At 38.7% G+C, this 16,720-nt stretch overlaps 3 protein-coding genes across 3 annotated transcripts in view; 1 reads left to right on the top strand and 2 right to left on the bottom strand.

The window, feature by feature from the left end:
- Positions 1-277: 277 nt before the first annotated feature.
- lctla (lactase-like a) lies at positions 278-7,596 on the bottom strand. The gene is made up of 13 exons (XM_035652362.1): positions 7,470-7,596; positions 7,210-7,370; positions 6,091-6,178; positions 5,588-5,697; positions 5,387-5,515; positions 4,597-4,692; positions 4,119-4,173; positions 3,835-3,996; positions 2,887-3,161; positions 1,878-2,004; positions 1,568-1,767; positions 1,417-1,480; positions 278-393 (listed from the first exon to the last, which is right to left on the bottom strand). The coding sequence occupies exons 1-13, from the start codon at positions 7,594-7,596 to the stop codon at positions 278-280; spliced, it is 1,710 nt and encodes a 569-aa protein (XP_035508255.1).
- Positions 7,597-10,917: 3,321 nt separating this feature from the next.
- Positions 10,918-15,959, top strand: crybgx (crystallin beta gamma X). Its single transcript, XM_035682090.1, has 6 exons — positions 10,918-10,961; positions 11,377-11,425; positions 12,580-12,701; positions 13,284-13,419; positions 15,018-15,157; positions 15,768-15,959. Exons 1-6 carry the CDS (start codon positions 10,918-10,920, stop codon positions 15,898-15,900), a joined length of 624 nt encoding a protein of 207 aa, XP_035537983.1. The 3' UTR covers positions 15,901-15,959.
- A 626-nt stretch (positions 15,960-16,585) lies between these two features.
- ccnb2 (cyclin B2) overlaps positions 16,586-16,720 on the bottom strand; it is a 2,591-nt gene continuing 2,456 nt past the window's right edge. Inside the window, exon 9 of the mRNA XM_035682089.1 lies at positions 16,586-16,711. Within this exon, the coding sequence (XP_035537982.1) occupies positions 16,682-16,711 (30 nt within the window). The 3' untranslated portion in view covers positions 16,586-16,681. The remainder of the gene's footprint in view (positions 16,712-16,720) is intronic.

The raw sequence follows: 16,720 nt of genomic DNA, 5'->3' as shown, positions 1-16,720 counted from the left end.
AAAACTTTGCTACTTCAAAAACCACACAAGACCAGTTTGTTAAAAAATAAATGGTAATATGCCAAGCGTGAATTCATTCTTCCAGAGGTGTGACAGGTACCGGCTATTTGGACTGAAGAGATTTTTCAAAACAGAACAGCAGGACAGTTAAATCAACAAAATGCTCTTGACAGGATAAAGTTTTACAGCTTTGAAGTCACTCTCAGATTCATTTCTTCAGCTGCACAAGGCCACTGACGGAGGGTGTGTGTGTGTGTGTGTGTGTGTGTGTGTGTGTTCAGAGGCGTCCACGCAGCAGGAACATGAGGAAGACGGCACTGAGGAGGATGCAGAGCGTGCACACTGTGGGAACCACAATCTCTGTTACCATCTCCATGTGGCCTATCAGCGGATCTGAAACACACAAAGGGAAAAGTGAGTGAATATGTGTAATCTGTGTGTTACAGTTCCAGCTTCAGATCAGTGGAAAAGGCTCCCATGGACCTTGAAAACATACAGGAAAATCAATGCATCCTATAGATTTATTTCAATTGAGGTGTTTTTAAGGGCCCTGGAGTTCTGGGTTGGTTCACCGCTGTCCTAACCCCCAAAAACAACACACACATTGTTTTCCTCCACAGAGGGAGTTTCCTCAGTTCTCATGGTTAGTCAATATTCTTGACAGTATATTGATGATATAATAATTTGATCGGATTTACTTCAAATATGTCAGTGAAGTCTAAAGACCATCGTGGTCAGAATCTACAAAGGTTGTGTCTGTGGCGCGACACAGGAAGTTGTTATAACTTTAGTGTAGTCCAATCTGCACCATAATGCACATGTCTGATAAGATATATATATATATATATATATATATATATATATTCTGTCAGTGGTCCCACCCTGAACACATCTACATGCTCCGCCTACTGGCAACAGGAAGTAAACATTGTATGGTGATTGAGCAAACTCCGTCTGCTGAGGAAGGCTAAGAGGAAATTGAAAATTAGAAATGCACCTTAATAACAGTTATGTATTGCAGAAAGTGGGATTTTAATGTTGCTGTGGTCAAGATGGAGCTAATGTGAAGCTATTTTATTTATCGTGGGGCTGAAACAATGTGTCTTAATCTGCAAAGTAACAAATAAAGTGGAGTAAAACGCACTGTATTTGCTTCTGAAATGAAGTAGTATGAAGTATTCAGTAACACTGTCGAGAGATCTCACTCAGAAACAACTTGTGTACCTAAACTTCATCATGCACTGGCCAAGCCTTTTGCATTCCTGCATGTTCCTGATTTCCCTGGGATTTTCTTCTAGCTGGAGGGGCAAAACAAAGAAAAACCCCGTTAGATAGCGGAAGAACAAGCTTGAGACAGATTTTTCCTTTGTTTGGCCCCACCTAGCTTGTACACTGTGAATGCTTTACTGTACTAACCTGCAGCCAGGAGCTGGTTACTGGAGGAGCAAGTCTCCACGGCTTTCCTCTTCCAACTCTCCACCTGTAAAGATCAGACAAACTCTTAACAGTTCAATTACATCCTCTATGCTCCGGAAGGTTTCTTTTTAATGTGTCGTTAGGAGTTTACCTCTCTCTGATTGGGAAAGCCATTAGAGCTGATGATGCGTTTATAGAACTGGACCGAGGCCTTCGGGTAGCGCGGCTTGTTTTTGTTCCTGAAGTCCACGTAGTAGAGTCCGAACCTCTCGGAGTATCCTTCGTCCCACTCAAAGTTGTCGAGGAAAGACCAGGCAGTGTAACCCTTCACATTCGCCCCATCCTTGATAGCTAACCACAGACAAAAAACAAGCACATGGCAGCTTTTGTTAGTCGTATAAAATCTGACAAACACTCAAACATGTACCAGAGCGTTATCTTTGTGTTCAGAGCTTTTTCACCTTTGAGCATTTCATTGATGTAGTCTTTGAAGTACTTCACTCTCCAGTCGTCACAGAGGTCGGTGCAGAGCATTTTCTCTGACACACCGTTTTCTGTCACGTATATCATTGGGTTTCCATACTGAGTCTGTTACGGAGATATTACATTCAGGGTTGAGGAGATACATACTCATATGTTCATATCATTATGTTCTTACAGTATATTTACTCATCTGATAGGGCTGCAAAATTATTTAATTCAGTGGTTACCAACCTTTTCCCTCTTTTTTATCAGAGTAAACTAACATATTTAATGGATATTTCATATTATATTCACTGCATAACAATAACAGTACAGAACAACTGATAAACTGCAATTTGGATGAATTTTGAGCAGATTATTTTCTGTGAATATTTAATCAGAGATGAGTTTTACTGATATTTCTAGTATTTTTTTTTATATAATTCTCTGTCTATATTGTGTATTTTGTATTTGTTATTAATCATACTATCTAAACTTTAAGAAAAACACAATTAAATGTTGTATAAATTACCATTGTTTGCTAATAAATAATTACACTACGAAACTGAAACTGAAACTACAAATTGTAATTTTTTTATTTGTTTGTAATTAAACAAAAATGATATAACTTAATTATTGGTCTTTAGAGTTGCTCCTGGGTGTATTTTTGATAGAGGCAGGCTAGCAGCTTCCCCTTGCTTTCAGTCTTTATGCTAAGCTAAGCTAATCACACGTAACATACAGCGAGTGGTATCGATCCTCTTAGATAACTACAAACTATTCCAGTAGTTTCAAAGGCATTTATTGCTTTTTAAAAAGCTTTTAATTTCTCCTTTTATTTGGCTCTAATTTCTTTTATCAGTTAACTTTTGATAGAGCCCAACTTGCATCATCAGCTACATGCTGATTTTAACTAACATTTTCCTCACAGAAACCTAAACCGTTTCATTCTATGTTAAATAAATCTCAGCTGGATATCTGGATTTTATTCAGATTTGTGTCGTGTACCTTGACAAAGTTCAGCAGGCGTCGGAAACCCCAGGGAACCGAGTAGAGCCACTCAGAGCCAGGATCAGGCCACTGTGGGTCGACCAGCTCAGCAAGGTCACGATCTGCAAAGTAGCTGTCTCCGAGGCCTGATGGGTAATTCTTCAGGGTGACGTAGCGAGTAGTGAAATGTCCGAGGCCCAGGAAGTCACAGGTTCCCTTGATGTAACTCTTCTCCTGAGGCGAGAAGACGGGCAGCCGAGAGGCTCCCAGGCCCTGCTGGCCACTCTTCCTGCCTGAAGGTGAAAGTTCAAGGGATTGTACAATGAAACTAAGACACATAGAGATGCACGCAGATGTGACACAGTTGATTGTTCATGCACATATTGCAGTGGTTTTGAAACTTTTTGACTTCTGACCATTTAAAATGAGGCAATGGCAACTTGTGAACCCTTGTTATGATCTCCAGATCAAACAATGAGGGTTTTTTCTCTTTATTGTTTAAAAACTGGACACATTTTAGACTAAGTGATGGTATACAGAAGATTTTGAAGAAACTATTTTCTAATGGCAAAATTAGATATTTCGATTCAAATATGTATCATATATGTGCCACTATAATGTAATGTTTTTTTTATTATATATGAAAATATCTTCATTTGATGGATTTTCCAAGCAAATATTGATATATGTGATACTTTTGAGGCACTTATTCTCAAAGGCGCCTCCTCGATGTACTGTGGCTTTAATTGTACCTCATTTAAGGTCGCTTTGGACAAGAGCGTCTAATAAATTATTAAATGTAAATGCAAAGTTACAAAAACTGTCGACACAGCCCCCAGATTCTGACACAGGAACGGTGTTGGTGGAGGGATTTTCAGACGCTGTTCGACGATCCAACAAGAACTTTTTTTCCCAACCAAAACACTTTTTGTGAAATATGAATGTTTGCATTTGACCTTGACATACCGATGTAATCTTTCATAACCTGGGGATAGTCTCCATTGAAGATGGGAGTAGCAAACCATCCCATGTAGAACTGGATGTATCTCTCTGCTGCTTCAATGTCCCTCTGGTTGGTGATGTCCACCGGCTCCCCCCAGTCAGCCGTTAGCGAGATCCCAATCAGGCCTGGACACACACAGAGAAACTTTACTGTCCAGAATGGAGGAAGTTTCTCTTTGACATCAATCACAAACAAACAAAAACAAAATATAAACTAAAATGTGTTTATTTTTTTTTATTTTTTTTACCTTTTTGTTTGCTTCGCCACTGCATGTCATACGTGTGCCAAACTTTAGCATGTGCCTGTTTAAAAGACATTTAGTTTAGTTTCCAGGATGGAGTTTCTTGTTTAAGTTCAGTTTTTATTGTTTACATTTTTTTAGTTGTTATTAATTTTAGTTTGAGTTTTTTTAAATTATGACTGAGGAAGTTCAGAAGATTTTTGTCAGTTTTTGACCAAACTGACAAAAGACTATAACTGAAGACATTTCCTGTATATTTTAAAAGTATTTTGGTTAGTACAATATCATTTCAGTTAGTTTTTTATTTTCATTTTAGTTCACTAAAATGTATTTTCACACCTAGTTTTAGTTTAGTTTTAGTTAACTATATCATAACCTTGTTGTAAATGTAGTAGATAAACATAAATAAAAGGAGACATTGAGGTTGATCCCGTCCTTCATGTTAACAGAACAACACCGAACTGGACACAACCCGTCAGCTTACCTTGATGATGTGGTGGGCAGCTTTGTAAGCTCCCGTTCCCTTTAGCTTCAGTCCGGGTGCATGCTCCCCTGTTTCATATCCCTCCACAGCGATGGACTGAAAGCACAACACGACACACTTTAAAATATATAGTAAAACCTGATGAGTTTGTTCAACTCAAACTGTTTGAGGAAAAGGATTAACCTTAAACTGTTTAAGTTTGTTAACAACAATAAAAGATATTTGATTTGAGTAGAAGTAACTCAATTATTTATTGTTAAGGTAAGTTGGGTAAATTAAGTTAATTGTACCAATTCCATTCAGTTAATTGAAGTAAAGTTGAAGTTAAAAATAGTAAGTGTGTTAGACTTATATTTAAAATGTGTTAACAGAGTCACAAGACTGACTTAACTGCATCTTCTTTATACAAATGTTACCACTAAAGTCGAAAGTTTTCTTCCATTAAAGCTAATTTTAACATTACCTGTCAAAGGAGCTGACGTACAGCAAAAACTATTTATTATTAATTGATTATCGAAATGGTAGCCAATTAATTTTTGTGTTTTTTTGTATGACTCACATCAAATCTTTACACTTTGGGAGATCAATAAGAATTATTTGGATGCATGCTCAGGCTCATGATGATTAATAAACTAAAATAATAACAAAAATGGGAAAATCCCAATTTATACAGCATTATAGCACAGACCATCAGTACTTTTACATTTTTGTAATGATATAAAGTCAATTTTAATACATTCCATCTGTTCACAAGACAGTGAATGCATCATTTTTCCTCAACCTGACGTACCCACGGATTGTTGAAGGTGATCCAGTACTTCACTCTGTTTCCAAATCTTTCGAAGCACAAGTTGGCAAAGTCGTTGAAGTAGTTCACCATGCTGACGTTCTGCCAGCCGCCGTACTTCTCCTGCAAGACCTGGGGGAGTGAAACCGTATTAGTGTCCACACTGTAGCTTCCAGTCAGTAAAACCACACGTTTGGTGCTCACCTGAGGTAAATCCCAGTGGTACAAGGTAACAATGGGTGTGATCTTATTGTCCAGTAACATGTTAATCAGGTCGTCGTAATATTTGATTCCTTTCTCGTTGATGTGTTCACCTAAAAGAGTTTCCAGTGAAAGATGAAATCAATATCAATATTCACTTTTATTAAATATAACATAATTAAAATTAGGTGCGTTTTGTATATATATATATTTTTTTTTAATCACTGATTATTTGTTTAGTCTTTTGTTTAGTCTTTTAAAATCATGCCCATCACAGTTTCTTAGAGCCCAAGGTGACATCTTCAGATTGTATGTTTTGTCCGACCGGTGATCCAAAACCCAAAAGTGTTTAATGTACGACAATTTAGAAAAAAAGGATGCTCACATTTAGGAAGCAGCACATGAAAATTAATGTTAAATGTCATTCATTTTCTGGTGATTGATTCGATTAATTTCAGCACTTTTTCTTTTTTAATAAAAAAAATGTGGTTGTCCACTACGGTTACTTTTCAGTCCGCTTGGTAAAATCCTTGGCCAGGAGATGGAGAAACGATAATGATTGAACTTCATGTCCTTCATCAAGGTAACGTCATCCTTAAAAACAGACAGCAGAAAATATTTTCAAACTTGTTCCAGTTGGTGGCAAAGACAAAACAAAAGATTGTTGCATCTGTACATGTAAAACATGACAGTAATAGACCGTAAATAGGTTTCTGTAGCAGTAAAACACTGATATCTCATGGCAAAACCTTTATTTATATGGCATTTTAAAGGAATTTATAAGGGAATAAAGTTTTTTTTTAAATATTTTGTGCGACTGTAAATTGCAAAGAAAACTACCGTCATAGCATATATATGGTATTTTCATGGTAACAATTTCTATTTATACGGTAAAATATGGATTAAAACTTAAAATCAACAGTATAATATCCTTTTACTGTAATAGTAGAAACAGTTCTACCGTATTTATTATGGTAAAGTTCTGGCAACCATAGCTGCCATCTTTTTATCGTAAAAAAATTATCGGTTTTATTTCTGTAAACTCTCCTTAACAGGTGTCCATGTAATTAAATGGACAGGTCAGCACGACCAACTAATTGGCCAATATTTTGGTGACATTTATATATTTTACCATTAACCTTTTAAACTCCAGCAACCCTCAGAGTCATGCTCTGCAAGAGTTAGATGAGAACTTCAATACCACCCTGGAGCCTGGATGATCTTAACTTAGCACAAAGATGGGAAACTGGGGTAAATGACTAGCCTAGCTCTCTCGCAGTGTTTTTTACTAAAGTAAAAACTGGTCAAGGCTAACTGTTACATACACACATAAGAGTGGTATCAATTGCCATCGTCTATTTGAACGTATAAGAACGTGTATTTACCACAATTTTTTACCTTTTTAAATTCTAGTGAATATCTCAAGGTCTGCAAAGATGCCAAATATGGATAATTTTATCTTAAATGACGTACATCTATATACTGTCAGACAGTGAGGAAAAAGAAACTTTTTCTGACCTTAAAGTTACTTAATTTGAAACTCTGAAAAATATAAACACTTTATTTAACTTAGTAAATAATGTTTTTAGATTCATTTCAAAACAAAATTTTCTTTTGCATGTCACCTTGAATTTGTAGTAGCCCTCACACGAGGAGTCTCCCGTGTCATTTGAGAATATTTTCCCCTTTTTGTGGGCAAATGCATCCCAGATGCTCATTCCTTTGCCATCTATGTTCCAAGCTCCTTCAGTCTGATAGGCAGAGCTGCCAGCTCCCCAGGAGAAGCCTGCAGAGGAAAGCAAAGACAACGAGAAATGTCAACACTTTGCAGATGATTATAGCGTTTACTTTGGTAATGACTTTGGCAGTCAAACATGTGTCGTACCAGTTGGGAAGGTGCCGTAGTAGAAAGACGTTCTCTCATTCTTCGTCCAGTCAAAGTCATCACTGGCTGACACAAACAGCACCAGAGTAAGCACATGGCACGGCCTCAGGATGCACCGCTGCAGCATCGTGGTCTTTGGCAAGGAGCTCACTTCCTTCAGTTACACCTAAAGGACAATAATTACCGAGTTTGAACAGATTACGCAGTAGGCATCCAAAACCTTCAAACAACTACAAGGCTACATCTCCTCTTCTACCCTGAGCTAGATAAGGACAGATCACAGAGTATACAGATATGTTAAAGTAAAACAGAGATTCAGAAACTCACGCAAAGGTGTCAGGTGTCCACAGGTTTTGAGTAAAACCATCCTAACTCAACCCCCAAAACTCATTTGTTAGATATCCACTGAAAAAACAGCCAGTCATTATCAGACCTCAAGGATATAAAGGAAGAATCTAGTTTCATTTCAGCCAGCTGTAAGACACACTGACACAAAACGCTATCAGAGACAGAAAGTAAGCCAGCTTGTCCAGCACAGTCAGGATGAGCGACATTTCAAGCTGAGGTAAATCTTCAGTGGTGCAAAAGATAACCAAGATTAAAGAATAAAAGCGGGTAAAAAATATATATAAAGTTGCCTGAGAGTCCTCCTTGCCAAAGCCTGTGCTGCCTCTCTCCCTTACATCTGTCCCTTTGCTCAGTGTCTATCTCAGCCCCAGCCGCCTCACTCAGAACCACATATAGATGTCTGACCTGCTGCATTTGTCTTCGCTGGAAACTGCTCCAAAATGCAAGAAACGTCCCCAAGCTTCTGGACCTAGTTAATGCTCCGCAGTGTCACCGGCAGGTTCACTGCCAGTGTTACAAAAACAAAACAGGGTGAAGCATCCAGGACATTTTCTGCTATTCATCAGCCCCACATACAGCAACAACCACCCCAACTCCCCCCCCTCTGCACACACACACTGAATGCCGCTCCATTTGAAGTCAGTGAAGTGTGAGGGTAAATTTGCTGGGGCAAACAGATCTTTTGGAAAAAGTAGGGAGTTTGTCACTGTAAGCAAAGTTAATGTTAGTGAGCCCGATCCATTCGCAGCTTGGTCTCATAACATGAGTGTATTTACAACAGAAAATATTGCCACTGAATGAGCACAGATGTGTATAATTAACAGTAAAAGACAAGTAGAAATAAACATGCAAAAAAAAAGATCACTCTTATTATCCCTCAATGTTTTTATGGTAAAAAAACTGGCAGCACCTTTACATTAAAAGGATATTAGCACTGTTGACTTTAAGTTTTAATTCACATTTTACCTTATAAATACAGATTTTTACCAGCAAAAGAAACATATAAATACACCATATGAAGGCTATGACAGTGGTTTTCTGTGTAATGTGCAGTCTGTAATATACAAAAAGACTGAACACATACATATGAATACATTTCTTTAAAACACCATATACATTTTTTATAGTCAGCAGTGATTGGTGGTGTTGATGAAGGATCTACTGGAGTTCATCTGAAGGTTGGGAACCATTAAAATTCAGAGCATTTCCATACAGTGACAGTCACACACAGACTTCAATAAGCAGAAGGTTTATTAAAGCCCCTTTTGATTACTTTGTGCGTCTTGTATTACAAGCCTTTATGTTGCATGTTTTATATATATATATATATATATATGATGTTTTTTCCCCAGTAGCATTAATATTTATCTTTTCTTTTTATTATTGTTCTGCATGATTATAAATGATCTGAATAACTTGTAATAACCTTTACTCTTATATTCTGTTGTTAAAATCTCTCCAAAGACTACAGATAAAAAAAATAGCCTCTTCGCTAACTTTGCCACATTTACAGCAGTGTTCATTAATGTGCTCTGTCCTTGTTAAACAAACAAACAAACAAATAAATAAATAGATAAATAAGGACTGCTAAAAAATCTTACTGCCTGCAGATAATCATTAAAATGAGTGGTTACCCAGTAGTCTGACCTGGAGTGTTATCAATGACAATGGCGTGTGCTCTTTTCCTGCACCCGGCGCCGTCTATCTCGTCAATATTTTGGAGGCCAGGTTACCAAACCGCATTATTAAACCTCCTGTAAGCACACTTTCAATAGTGCAATTAAAAAAAAACTAATACAAGCTTCTGTGGACACACTAAACTCTTTCAAGCATCTAAGAAAAGAAGAGTATACAGCTGGTGTTATGTAGAGCGTAGCTGGACCAAGCTACATATCAGTAGATGGAGACAAAGGAAACAACATAAGTAACTTAACAAATAACAAGGTTGTCCTTTTTGAATGAAAATTGTTTAAAATTTTCTGATTAATCCAATAGACCTTTTTCACAGCAGCCATTTCGACATAGTAAACACAGATGTTGATCATACTAATTAGGTTTATGTTGCATTCAGGGCAAACAGAGTCAGGCTGCTCTTTTGCATGTTAGCTTCACCCATCAGTTTGTGGAGCACCGTTTTGGTGTGATGGTCATCGCCATGACAGTTTGTCCTCCAGCGGAGGTGACGTACCGCAAGTTGAGCTGCTGTCATTGGCTGCTCAGTGGTTTCACAGTGGTTCCCAACCTTTTTTCCTCCCGCAGCCGAGTCCGATGAACTCAAGTTCCCGTCCATCAACACCACTATTGATGTTCCAAATGTGTTACTATCTCAAAATAATGAGTTAGTATCACAAAGTCATTACAAAGTTTCTCATTATATTGACTTACAGAATCTTTCCCCGTCACATTGGCACTAGTGGGCTTCCATAGAGAACTTAGTGATTTTGGGCTATAGAAATAAAAGTCTCAAAGAATATGTAATTAAACACTATGTCAGATATGTAAATCAAGTCTACATCACATCTCTAAGATTTAAATTTAAACGACGACTGAACCAGCAGCAGCAGTCTGATCTGTAGGTCAGGTTCATTGAGGCTCAGAGGGGGGGCCGCTAGGGCAGACCGCACCACCCCCCCACCTCAGGGTCATGACCTCCTCAGTGAATACAGTGAGCTGGAGCTGGCCCTGCACAAAGCCTGAATACAACCATTATCATAAGGTGCATTGTTTACAGAGCATTGTTGTAAGAAAAAAAAAATGCTGAATTGTTGAAAGCCGAAAGTGTTGGCACTGCACTCTCACATTTACATGTTAGTGTGCAGATTGTGTGTGTGTCTGTATATCTGCATGCACTCATCTATTTCAGCTGCATGTGTGTGTTTGTATGTTTTTTTTTGTGCTCTGCATGCGGTTGCAGTGTTTGCAGCTGGTGATGATGTGTGTGCGGACTGAGAACATGAGCGCGGTTGTGTGTTGTTTAGCATATCAATGGCATCCAGGGCCCCGATGACTGTTGCAGAACCACTCTGAGCTTTCTAGTACCTGTCGGCTCACCTCTACTTCCTGTATTTAAGGGGCTTTCTTGTTGCCTCGCCGAGCTGACATGAACATCTTTACTAAGGTCCCAGGATTAGCCCAACAAACCAGGTATGTCGAGAGTGCCGCGCACCAGCCGGGGCCCACAGAGTCAGACCCCTCCGGCTGTGGTGGATCCACATCCCACCTCCTGCTGGTTCTCATGCTCTGACACCAGTTTCCCAAAATCACCTGAAGAGTGATAGGAGACATGCACACACAGACTAAGTCAATTGGTTTTACTTCTAAAGACTGAAGCACAGAACTTAAAGATCAGTCACAATCTGTCACAGTTAGGAACAGAGATGAAAACTATAATGTTTGTAGATCAAAATAAGATAATAATGATATTTTTAGTGGCAGTTTCACCTCCGCACACCATCATTTGTTTCTAAAGTTTCTCTGTGATTGTTCTATCGTCTGTTTGAACTATTGAGTGGTGTGTTTGGGTTACAAGTATTCATTAAAAATGCTTCTATATCTACAGCAAGCTGGGGTCTGTGCTCCAACGTGCCTTCTACGGGTCCAGTGGGAGGGTGAGTCACATAGTTAAATGAGTTATTTTGCTTTTTTTAACAGATGAGGTCCCTAATTGAAAATGTACTTGTTCTTTATCAATTCTATGATACTAAAATGTGAGTGTGTATTAACATACTTATGTACTGTATACTTCTTTCCTGTGGGGACTTCTTGGTAAACACAGAGTTTTATTTATTTTATTACGTATGTAGCGGTAGCAGATGCTAAACACATATATTTTCATAGTGTCCTGTATTCAGGGTTGCTGGACCTGTGTCCAAGAAATGAAGCTAATGCAGGCAGCATTTATGTTTCCCAGGAAAACAAAGTGATATATGAATGTAGTTTCTAAGAGACTGGGTTGCCTCAACATTTAAAGCTCTGTATAGCTCCACTGGGAAGTAAGAAATGGTATTAAAAATTCTTCACAATAGCAAAAAACTGTCTAAATAAGGCCCAAAGTGAAAATACCAGGAATTGTGTAAGTCTTTAGATCAGGTTCAATCAAGGATACGAAGGAAAAAATAAGCTATTTATAAATATCGGCAAAAATGTACATATATGTCCAGTATGCAGTAAAACATTTGTACACGTGAGAACAGACACAATGAACAGGATTTGTTCGATATTTTAGGAAAATGCGTTTTCTTGCTGAGAGTTAGATGAGATTGGTACCAATGGAAAAGAATAGAGCTTGAGCCAGAAAGTGATTAGCTTAGCTTAGCATAAAGACTGGAAGCAGAGGGAAACTGATAGCCTGGGTTAAAGAAACACACCTCCAACACCTCTAAAGTTCACTTACTACTAATAAATCTTATTTCCATCTAAAACAGAAATGTAAAACCGTCAATCTGTGGTTTTAAAGGGAGTTTACCAGGAAGTTTCTGCTCTCTGCTGTTTGAAAATAATTGACTCCACCTGACTCCCCATAAAATCACTTTACTGTAAACAGAATATTCCACTTAAAGGTGACAGATTTATCCACAACAGTGTCTGTAGTGTAGAACAGAATCATTACAGCTGGACTACAGATAATGAAAGCTTTAAACTTTATACAGTATGGCAAATAAAAGTCATATTTAGCTCATTAATGAGGAAAGCTGAGCGCTGACGTTCTACCACAGCAGGTATTTTATATGTGTAACTGAAACCGCGGTGTCTCTGCCCTCAGGTGACCCTTTTCGAGCAGAGGAACTTCGCCGGCAGGCGACTGGACCTGAGTTCTGACTGCTCCAGGCTCAGTGACAAGAACTTCCCAGAGAGATGTAACTCTGTGCAGGTGGAGAGCGGAGCGTAAGTCCACACCGCCACCTACAGTACACGATAGGTCACTGAAACACACAGACAGACCTGTAGGTAACAGCAAAGTGTCTGCAGCCTGTGATGAGCCTCAGGCCAAGAACCTGATCCAAAACCGGGATTCTTACGAGAGATATTTAGTTAAAAGTCAGAAATGAATGAAACCCAGTATTTAATTAGGTGAAACTATGTCTGGACGGCAAAGTTAAAACTGCACAGAAGTTCAAGTTTAATTTATTGTCTTCTGAAAGAGAAAATAGTCTTAAACACAGTTGTTACAAAACAACATTTAATAGATAAATAAAATAGATATACATTAAATTTGAGTTTTCAACTGCATTTCAGTGACTTTATTTTAACATGTAGTTAGGACCTGGTTCACAAAAACATACAGTCACTGAAAGCAACAGTCATATTTCCCTGATGTTTAGATAAACTGCTGGTTTTGAGTTACGTTTTGTGGAAATTTTGAATCACTAAGATTTCTTCTGTCAACCAAACTTCATGTAAATTAGTTTATATTTAATTCTTCATCAGTCTCTGACTCTCCTCTTCTTCTTCTCCGCTCTTTTAAAGATGGGTGGGTTACGAACATGAGAACTTCCGGGGCCGTCAGTACCTGTGGGACATGTCCGAGCGGGGAGAGTACAACTGCTACGACAAGTGGTGTGCTCAGGTGGACCACGTCTCCTCCGTCCGCTCCGTCAAACAGGTGAAACAAAAACACACATGGTGTCAGTACAGACAGTCAGTACAGACAGTCAGTGTCAGTACAGACAGTCATTACAGACAAGTCAGTGGTCAGTACGAGCCAGTCAGTGCAGACAGTCATTCAGTACAGACAGTCAGTCAGACAGTCAGTGTCAGTAACAGACAAAGTCAGTACAGACAGTCAGTGTCGAGTACAGACACGCTCAGTGCAGTACAGTACAGTCAGTACAGACATGTCAGTTCAGTACAGACAGTCATGTACAGACAGGTCAGTGTCATAGTAATCAGACAGTCATACAGACAGTCCAGTGTCAGTACAGACAGTCAGTGTCAGTACATCAACATCAGTAGCAGACAGTCATGCAGTAGCGAGACAGCAGTACAGACAGTCAGTGTTAGTACAGACAGTGTCAGTGCAGCTGCACACAGACTCACAGACACTGATATCACTACAGAGACCTGGGTCCAATGTGTGCACACTGTAGTTCTGCTGCATCAGTAACAGTTTTCAAAGCTCAAAGCGTTTAAAAAAAACACTTTACATCTACTAACGAGGTAGAAACTGTTGTTAAATCTGATGTTTTACAGTGTAAAAAGACCAAGCGTTGTGTGCAGGGTGTCATTAAATAAAAATATATGTTAAAAAAAAGTAAATTAGTGAATACATATTCAGTTAAAAGATTAGATTAAAAACAATTACTTGAGTGGTACTTCTCATTATTACTGTATTATATTTTTAATTTTAATATAGTTTTTGTACATAATTGCTGTTGCTGGGGAGGCTGCTTTATAGATAAAGCTGTAATATTTATGTGTTCAGAATAATATTAAAATACTGGGGAACAGTAGCAAAGTTTTAGCATCTGAAGTTCGATCCATCCTGATGAGTGAGTAAATAAGTAGTTCAATGTAATTAAGGTTACGTTCACACTGAGCGTATTCAGTAATTACAGTTGGTCAAATCAAATAACTCAGAATGTCTTCTGTGAGTATTTATCCATTTTTCCGTATTGAAAACCATTGCTGTTGTTAGCCGTCCACACATGAATCCTCGGGTTGAGTCTGTCGACCATTAAAGGCTGTGTGACAGTGCTGATCTCAAACATGTTGCAAAATGGAGTAACATTTGGCTGATCCTGTTCTCTTATCAAGACCTGTAGAGCCCAGAGGGTTAATCAGTTACTGCCCAGCACCTTAAATCTGAGTAGTCTGTCAGAGAACAGACTGTAAAGTTTTTAATTTTCTAGGCAATAACACAGAGTGTTGCACCGAGGGGAAACAATGAAGTAGATTTATGGTTGTATTTGTGCTCGAAAAGATTCCCAAACATTAGAAATAAAACTGATTTTAGATGGGAAACAACATCAAGTAAAACTGCACAATGATCTTCCAGAGCAGTGGTTCCCAACCTGGGGGTCAGAACCCCCACTAGGGGTCGCCAAAGCTTCACGGGGGGGTCACGAGGCCTTCTTGATTTTAGAAAACTTAGAGAATATACACAGTAGACTGATATCTCTTATCTATTAGAACAATGGCCAAGCTCTACCGTCCCAGGTGAAGCTCACTGGCAGTTTCTCTGTTTGTTTCTGCTGTTTCCAGGACAACAACCCCGCCAAGGCTCAGCTGTTTGAGCGGGCCGGCTTCTCCGGTAAGAAGATGGAGCTCCAGGACGACATCCCCAACCTGATGAGCCGTTACAGCCTCAACAGAGTCGCCTCCATCCGCGTGCTCGGTGGAGCGTAAGTGCGACGTCCTGCCTGATGTATTTATTTTTTGAGCACTTTAAGGACTTCTCTTCTGTATTTACTTAAAGTTCATTCTTGGCAGCAGAAACTCTGATGCTGATGAAGATTGAGATATGTCCAAAAGCTCCAGAGCAGCTACTAAATGGACCTTGTGCTTAAGATAATTTTCACAGTCGCTGTTTCTCAAGAAAGAACCGTTACAATGACACTATTTGAATATTCTGACAGACTTTATTTTCTCAGTTCATCAAATTTATAACAAAAATTAACAAAATAACAAAATTCTCACATTTAAAAAGGTGAAACCAAAGAATTGAACATTTACATGTTTGAAAAGATTCAATTGACTAATCAATGCATCAACCAATAGTTGCAGCTATCCTTAAATGTTTTTGCTTTCAAGTCTTGAGTTAAGTCTCTGGGGACCCACAGGAGTCCAAAGTCCAGTATCAAGACTACATTATTGAAATTAACCATTAAACCAGTTCTCAGTACTGTAACTGTTCATTACACTTAATGTTTAGGATCAAATTACTGCAGTCACAGCTTACATTTTGTTTTTAAAGTCAGTTAACAGCAGTGATAACCCTCCCTCTCTGTGTAGGTGGGTGGTGTATCAGGAGCCCAACTACAGAGGACCTCATTACATCCTGGAGAAGCGCGATTACAACAACTTCTCCGACTGGGGCAGCCAGAACAACACTGTGGGCTCGATGCGCAGAGTCCGCTTCAGCTAAACGCCAACATCCCCTCTGATGTAACAGGACACCAACGTCACACAGATGAAACCTGTCAGCTTTACACAAACTCTTATTTTAGTAATAAACTATAAAAAGACAAACACTTGTTTCTTTGTCATTTCATTGCTTTTAATTTCTGGACAGAAATGATTCTTGGTCAGTGAAATGTTTCATGTTTTAGAACTGGTTGCACCAACACCGTCTGGTTATTGGTGTCACCCTTATGGAGATTGTTATTAAAGACAACACATGGATCAGTTGACTCAAACAAGGCTGTTAAAGAATTTGCTATATTACAACTTAAGCCATCTTAAATATTTTATTTAACATTATGAACGAGGTAGATATGAAGAGAGGTAAAGATCAATGAATGCCACAACACGCAGGTGCATTATGCACAATGTGGACACATTAAAATGCATGATGGTGTACAAGAGATACAACTAAAGCACAGGAGGTGCTTAAGACAAACAAGGCACTTGCATCACCCATGAGGTAGACTATAAAAGCTCAAATAAACCAGTTAACAAGTCTCAAACATTTTAAGAATGAGAGTCTTTGGAGTTCATTGCAAACAACCTCTGACTGGAAGCCGTGCAGTGTCCCAGCTCAGGTTTGATTCAGTTCAAGGTACATTGGAAGAACAAAAACTAGTTGCCAAAATTCTGAACAAACCACAAAGTTTGGTTGAAAAATATAAAACCATTTTATTAAAAACTCCACAGTGATCAATCTAAAATAAAGTGCAAGTAAAATGTCGTCTGAAATGGAAAGTTCCTCAAGGATTGTTGAGCACAGCGGCCGCCATGTTCTTGAT

Source organism: Morone saxatilis, unplaced genomic scaffold (genome assembly GCF_004916995.1).
Source record: "Morone saxatilis isolate NCDOM2014 unplaced genomic scaffold, NCSU_SB_2.0 Contig11, whole genome shotgun sequence".
In the NCBI taxonomy this organism is placed as follows: domain Eukaryota; kingdom Metazoa; phylum Chordata; class Actinopteri; family Moronidae; genus Morone; species Morone saxatilis.
Note: the sequence above shows the minus strand (reverse complement) of the source record. Positions and strands in the feature narration are given on the sequence as shown.

What these genes read in the sequence shown, in the direction of transcription:
- lctla (XM_035652362.1), bottom strand. Translation starts at nt 7,596, where the DNA reads ATGCTGCAGCGGTGCATCCTGAGGCCGTGCCATGTGCTTACTCTGGTG. An exon ending in TCACCTTCAACAATCCGTGG is followed by an intron (nt 4,693 to 5,386) that starts GTACGTCAGGTT and finishes TTGTGCTTTCAG; the next exon opens with TCCATCGCTGTGGAGGGATA. An exon ending in GTGGCGAAGCAAACAAAAAG is followed by an intron (nt 3,997 to 4,118) that starts GTAAAAAAAATA and finishes GTGTGTGTCCAG; the next exon opens with GCCTGATTGGGATCTCGCTA.
- crybgx (XM_035682090.1), top strand. Translation starts at nt 10,918, where the DNA reads ATGAACATCTTTACTAAGGTCCCAGGATTAGCCCAACAAACCAG. An exon ending in GTGCAGGTGGAGAGCGGAGC is followed by an intron (nt 12,702 to 13,283) that starts GTAAGTCCACAC and finishes GCTCTTTTAAAG; the next exon opens with ATGGGTGGGTTACGAACATG. An exon ending in CCGTCCGCTCCGTCAAACAG is followed by an intron (nt 13,420 to 15,017) that starts GTGAAACAAAAA and finishes TGCTGTTTCCAG; the next exon opens with GACAACAACCCCGCCAAGGC.